Source organism: Protopterus annectens, chromosome 2.part0, assembly GCF_019279795.1.
Source record: "Protopterus annectens isolate FY-2018-M chromosome 2.part0, PAN1.0, whole genome shotgun sequence".
Taxonomy (NCBI): Eukaryota; Metazoa; Chordata; order Ceratodontiformes; family Protopteridae; genus Protopterus; species Protopterus annectens.
This window is the reverse complement of record NC_056728.1, coordinates 566,551,010-566,558,509: the sequence shown is the minus strand read 5'-3', so window position 1 is coordinate 566,558,509 and position 7,500 is coordinate 566,551,010. Positions and strand designations below refer to the sequence as shown.

The window sequence follows — 7,500 nt, the reverse complement described above, 5'->3', positions numbered from 1 at the left end:
ATTATTGTCTAAATTTCATTTATACTATCATGGATCTTTCTGAATTGGTTAGTGGATTATCTGCAGACAGAACAGATTTAACTGTTTTTGGTGTATGTTCAAGTGGCAGTTCTTCTAAGGATCCCCTAGGTCCCGAAACACTTTGTAGTTTGGCATTTGATGATTTATATAAACATCTGAAGTTAATAAGATCTAATGTTTGGCATGCCAAGCTTTATAAGGCCTATATGGCCAAAGGGATTACGCCTAGGGGTTTAAGGATTCGTATACAACCACATGTTGGTCAACCTGATGAGGAACTTTCTAACCAATGGTCCAAGATCCAACAGCAGGCCACAATGTCTTTTGTTGAGGCATTAGATAAATATTACGACAGAATCATTGATTCTGAAATCCATTTGGTTACTAATTTGAGTAATGAAGTGCAAAAATATGAAGGGGAAGCATTTTTTCACAAACATTTTTCTAAAATTACGAATGATTTAACAAATTTGGAGGTACAGCTAAAATCTAGAAAAAAGAAATTTCAAAGGGATGAACACGATTATCAGGGAGCCAATCCATTTAGTGCCCCTCTAAACATGTTCATTTCAATCCTCACCCTTCTAAGACACCAAAAAGGAAGCGACCCAGGTCCATATTACGGAACAGACTAACTACCAATGGGTCTTCCACTGATGAGTTTTCATCACATACTGACAGTGACATGCAGCCAACATCGGATTCTCCGATCCCCAAGCGAACCCAGGGTTCCCTCCCTTTAGGGGTAAATACAAACGTGGGGGCAGGAAACATAAAAAACGTCCAGAATATTCAGGGATTGTTACAAACAGTGACACAGAAATAGGTAATAACAACTCAAATGTTTTGAATTTATCTGATTTTATTCTGTCTCCTACTCACATTGCAATATTAAACAAAGGTCTCACATTCATTCCTGGTTTTGTTGTCTCTGAGGACCGGTTGGTCCAGGATGTTTTGGATTTTTGTAGATTGTTAAATCTCAAATTACAGTTTGGCAGTGATGATGGTTTTTCTGATGAGGACAAATTTATTTACCATAAGTCTAAATACATGCCTCCTATGCATCCTGTTGTGCAACTATTTCAACACATGGTTCTCAAAGATTTACATTTTTATGGTTCCGAGTTTCGGTTTAAATTTAATAATTTATCCTTAAAAGAAAAACAAGCTGTGGATGAACTGTCACATAATAAGGATTTGGTTATTATTTCTGCTGACAAAGGTGGGGCAGTTGTTGTTTTGAATTGGATTGACTATAATAATGAGGCCTTGAGGCAGTTATCTGATAACAAATATTATGTGAAAATGTGTCTCAGCCCTATACATAGATTTAAACAACATATTGACGAATTTCTTTGTCATGCTAGGGATACTGGCCTCATTACTGACTTTACAACAGTTAACCATTTCTGATCCGACAAATCAATACATCTATTTCCTTCCTAAGATTCATAAGCACCCCACAAATCCACCAGGAAGACCTATTGTTTCTGGTCGTGGATATTTAACTGAACCATTGTCCTTATATTTGACTAAACATCTGAAGCCTTTGTTGAAACATGTACGTTCACGCCTACAGGATACAACTGAATTCTTACAAATTATTTCAGATGTTCAATTGGAACCTGATTGGCTGATGTGTTCACTGGATGTAAGTGCTCTTTATACCAATATACCACATCGACTTGGGTTGGATGCTTTAGCCTATTGGCTTAATGTTGCTTGCATTTATGATGATGATTTCAATAATTTTCTAGTCCAGATGGCTGAATTGGTTCTAACACAAAATGTATTTTTCTATGAGGATGCATGTTTTTGGCAAGTGAAAGGTACGGCGATGGGAGCATCTTTTGCTCCCATTTATGCCGACCTGTTTATGGCTTATATTGAAGCACAGATAATATATGATGCCAGCCATAATATTTACCTCCCAGAAATTGACATCTGGAGGAGGTATTTGGATGATTGCTGGATGGTGTGGAGGGCAGATGCTGAATACTTGATGGAATTTGTTTCATACCTGAACAACAACATTTGGGGGTTACAATTTACCATCAATTATAATGTGGAAACAATTACATTTTTGGATGTATTGATAATCAAACAGCAAGATGGTACTTTGACCACTCAAGTATTCAGGAAATATCTGAAATACAATACTGTCCTTCACGCCTCCAGCTTTCATCCTCCTCATGTTGCCAAAAACATACCGAAATCACAATTCATTCATCCTAGAAGAATCTGTTCTCAGCCTGAGGTTTTTGAAATGGATAGACTTGATCTCATCAACAGGTTTTGGGATAGAGGTTATCCCATGGGACATGTTATTAAAGCTAGCAACTGGGTTAAGACACGCACCAGAGAAGAGTTTTTGAAATATAAAAACAGGGACAATAGGGTCACACAGCCAATCAGGTTCGTGACTACCTATGCTAGGAACACCAATGTATTAATGCATAGTATTCATACCAATTGGAATATTTTGTCTAATATTCCAGAGTTATCAGGTGTATTATCTGATCATTGTTTGTTCTCATTCAGGAAAGGGAGAAATCTTGCCTCCCATTTCAATCACTATAAACATACACATCAAATTGAAAATAAATCCTATGTACAAACAACACTAACTGGGGACAGAGTGGTAGGATGTTTTCCTTGTGGACATTGTTGTAATTGTGACAGGTTAATCAAGACCAAGGAGTTTACCAGTAGAAATTGTCCCAGAGTTTACAACATTTCATTTTTTGCTAATTGCAGTAGTGAGTGGCTTGTTTATCTTGCCACATGTAACTGTGGCGCTTTTTATGTGGGCCAGACTTCTAGGCCTTTAAGATTTCGTATTTCAGAACACATGAGTAACATCAGAACCAAAAAAATCTAACAATGCGTTGTACAAACACTGTTTGCAACATTCCAATGCCAAATTTTCATTTACAGTAATTGATATTATTAGGGATAATAGGTTTAATAAGACAGGGTGGCATTCCTTGCTTGATACTAAAGAGAAGAAATGGATAACCATTTTGGGAGCACTGTTTATACCTGGGCTTAATGAGCAATTATAATTGCACCAATGGGAAGTAGGCTAGGTACTTCAAAAGGCATCATTTTTTATTGTTTTTCATCACTGAAGAAGGTTGTGCCATTTTTTGCCAGCCGAAACCGGTCTGACATGATGTTAATTTTATTATAATAAAATTATTCATTGGATCCTATTTTATCTGCTGGCTATCCTTTTGTTTTGCTGAACCATTTTCTTGTTGCCGTGCAGATTCTCTCGTGCAGGAGTAATTTTTTTTTTTTTTTTGATTGGCTACACAAATACACACACAGACACACACACACACACACACACACACATATATATATATATATATATATATATATATATATATGTCTTACCACTGTGTAATCCTTTTAGCTTCCAAGTATGGCAGTACAACTAGGGGATGACAGCAACTCCAGTCCAATTCCTCCATTTCAGGATAATGAAGGTATACAATTCATATTGTTCCAAAATGTGGTTTTATTATAAGGAGAAAAATGTTCTCCTCTACCCATATCAGTTCCACCTGTCAACAATGGCTCTAAGACTACTAACAACCCCAAAATCAAGTCTACTTATGCAGATATTGGTGATATCCATCCAGCCCTCTAAAACATACAAAGTCATCATTTTCTTTTAATTTACTCTGCAGCAGCTCTACACCCAAATATTTTAAGTGGACAATACCCTGCCTCTATTTATAGTAGATTCAAGTGTCCCAATATCAGTCCCAGAGAAATAAATAACTCAGCCAAAAGAAATATGCTACTTGTGTGACTACAGTCTACAGAATGGGAAAGTATTTAGAAGGAAAAAATATGTAAACCGGGTGCACATTGTTTTCTGTGCAACCTAACACAAATACAGGACATTTTAATCTCCAAAATTTTACAAAGACAATAAAGAATACAATGCCACTGAATTACCATAACAGTACAACTTAAGGAAAGGGAGACTATCTTCAGTATTTGGCAAGAAAAATATTATGCTAGCAATTATAAGGAATTCCAGACACAAAAAAGAGGTGCATTACAATAACCAGGTCAGCACAGGTCAAACACCTGAAATAAAAGCACAAGAGTTATTCGGATTGCCCAAATTTATCCTGAAAAATTAAGATGTTTGCAGATAAGGCTAGAACAACAACTTGAAAGCATCAAATGTTAAGCTGTCTTAGTAATAACCTTAACAAATAAAAGGCTGATTAATAAAAATGTATACAGCTATTTCACTCTTGCCCAAATTCCAGTCAAAAGCAGTGACAACAAAGTCTACATCCAATTCCTTAACGGTACCACCTGAAAAGATAAATTACTTACAGAAATTCACACATTTCTAAACATGTCTACTCCAACAAACAGTTTGCATTCTACAGATGATTTTTGTAGACTAGGCTGTAGTGCATATTATTACACTGGCAAGACTTTACAGCACTTCATAGAGAAGAGAAATTCATACTCCAGCAATGTGTTGGACTGGGACTGGCACACTAAAAGATCATTGGAACTGTTGACCACTTCCGAAGTAAGGTGGCTAGGCTACCATTTTACCTTGCCTCCAAGTTGTAAAACAAACAAAAATGTGCTTTTTAAAACTTTGATATGTCATTACAAATAAACTGAGCATATGTAATTTTTAAATTAAAAAATAAAGAAACCACAATCCTGGAATTCAGAAACTGGTGATTCTTTTATTTGTGACTGCCACAGTTAAGAGTGGCAAAAATATAGATGACTGACGTAATGCAAAGGCAGCACTATATTCCAGGTGTGCACACGAACAGAACAAATTATTTACACCCCCCCCCCATGAGATGCATCAGCATAAGGAAACCAAAGACAACATTATCTCAGGAATACAATAACATCTTTAAAAAGCCAAGACTATGCTTTTTAAAATAATGCTACTGCATGAAAGCAATACATAATGACAGGGTCATGGATAATTTACACACATACCCACTAAAGGAATAATGCTTAGCCTCCCTTGGACCATACTAAAAATGCCCTTTACACAATTTAGTAACTCTAACTATTAAAATATAATAGAACATATTGCATTTATTTAACCAGAGCATGTTTTTTTGACTGTTAGATGTATAAGGCATGGGTTAACTAACATGTTAGCAAAGCCTGGGTAAGGCTTATTAAGCACTGCAGGAATAATACACATTTCTATAACGGTTCTGGTATCTCTTCTAAAATTGGGACAAGGTTTAAAAAATCATAAGGTAGACTGGAAAATGATCTACTCATATTCCATACAAATAACATTCCTGTCTTAGTTTCTGTTACTCAAGTTGCACCTGACAAAGCCATAGTGGAGTTCTGAAGAACATCAGTAGCAAAGCAGGAGCATGTGAGTAATTCAATTTATACAGCACAGGCCCACGATTTACTGCAATTATTAATGAATGCAATACTTTCATAACTATCTTACTAACACATATGACAAACAATTTTGCAGTTAGTACAGATGTTAAGGCTAAGAGCGGTTAGTCAGCTGCTTCCTGTGTTCTGGAATTTGATTCTCTCAGCCTCCCTTTGCCTACAATATCATTCTGAGCAAGCCACTAAACCAGTCAGTGCTCACATGCTGAATCTGAAAAAGGTCCCTCTGGATCAGTGCTCTACTATGGTTAACAAACACAAATAAAATAAATAATAAAATAGCTAGCTTTTCAATTTAAATTAATTTGATGACATTTACAATATTTGGGTGAATGTTCTGTAAACAGTAGTGTACATACAGATTAAGCCACATAAATGTCTGTACCCTTTTGACAGAATTAGCACCAACATATAAAAAAACATATTCAAGAGTATGCTAACTTACTGCATGTGTATGTGCTACATAGTACCCATACTAAATAAGCAAAGCATTTACACTGCTTATAAATACCTAAACAGATACCTTGCCTGCTGCAGGTCAACTTAAAATAAGGTTCAGTTTACCTCACTGACTTTTGAAACAGCTGCCGGTCTGAAAGTTGAATTGAGACAGCTGCTCATGAGTAGCGCATCAATTTTCCTCAGAGGATGCACAAGCCTTAAAAAATAAGGATGGTCTTCTGCCTACCTGCGTGAGCCAGAATAACTGAGCACTGGGTGGGTGGGGAGGGATGCATTCAGGTTTGCCCCCTGCAATAAAATACAGTATTTATTTTGGGGAGGATAGTCAACCTTTTTATTCTGACCATTCCATTTTTTGTTCTTGATCTGCTATGTTTCCAATGACATGGTTTCTGAATATGTTCTCTTATAAAATCTCAAAGGTGGACCACAACCACCAACATGCAACGTAGTATGAGAGATGAAAAATTAGAGAGAGACAGTTATGCCTCACAAATATTCCTGGGATTCAAACCCATGGACTAAAAGTAATGAAGTTTCAAAATGGTTACTGGCAATGGTCACAAACTTGTAGTTTCCATGATGCTGAACTACAAAAGCATTTGTGATTTCTTGTACTGAAGTCTAGCCTCAATACAATATTCTATAAAAAAAAAAAAGAGCACAGAAAGATGTAGCACATAAACTACAAGAGTACAACATATGTGGTTCTCCTTTAAATAATCTGTATCAAACATGTCTTTAAAGAGAGAGAATACTTCAAAGAACTTAAAACAGTAAATTTGTCTATGAATTTAAATACAAATATGGTGTTTACCAAGTTTGAAGACATCAGAACTGGAAGATGGAGGAGGGGGGCTGTTTACCGAAGTTGAAGCAGTGGTTACAGGTGTAGGATTTGTATTCATAAAACTCCCAAAGAGATCTGGGCCAGACTGTGAATTACTCCCTGATGCTGCTGACGTTGCAAAAGGATCAAAAGGATCGCCTGCAGAAGAGATGACATACTGATGATAATGCATTTGGTGAAAGTTGTTGAACATAAACTTGCCAAATCACAACTCACTGCAACAGCACACTGCCTGAAAGAAGCTACTTTTTTGTTTTCTTTTTTGAGGCAGCGTACAGAGTTTTCTGTCTCTACATTTATAGGGCTCTATCAGTTGTACCTTGTAAATTAATTTCCATTAATGAAGCACATTCTGTAAAAGGATTTCAGTGTGAAAATTGTTTTTTTGCTTCACCTTCTTAATTAATCTTTTTTTCAACCAGTATTTCTTGCTTTCCTGAATCAGGCTAATAATCACCATCACTATAATATAATGCTGCTAAAAGTACTGTATTTGTCAGCTGAAGTTGCAGTGTAGCCATATACAATCTACATCACATGTACATGCTTTTATCTTCACTATTTTACACAATAATATGATACCACTGAAAAATTAGATGGTTTATGTAAACAATACATACTTTCTAAATAAAATAAACTGCATAGTGCAAGAGTGTCAAGTATCCCTCGCCTTAAAATTATTTATCAAAAATGTCAAGCTGATGATGAAATTGTTAAATTAAAACAAA

The 7,500-nt window shown here is 36.0% G+C and overlaps 1 protein-coding gene across 2 annotated transcripts in view; it reads right to left on the bottom strand.

Moving 5' to 3' along the window:
- Positions 1 to 7,500, bottom strand: part of GAK (cyclin G associated kinase) — a 2,484,892-nt gene that overhangs the window by 396,586 nt on the left and 2,080,806 nt on the right. The window contains exon 22 of one of the 2 annotated variants that reach the window (XM_044060933.1): positions 6,740 to 6,910. The exons of the other annotated variant lie outside the window; for it this stretch is intronic. Coding sequence (XP_043916868.1) covers positions 6,740 to 6,910 — 171 coding nt within the window. The remainder of the gene's footprint in view (positions 1 to 6,739; positions 6,911 to 7,500) is intronic. 2 annotated transcript variants of the gene reach the window in all.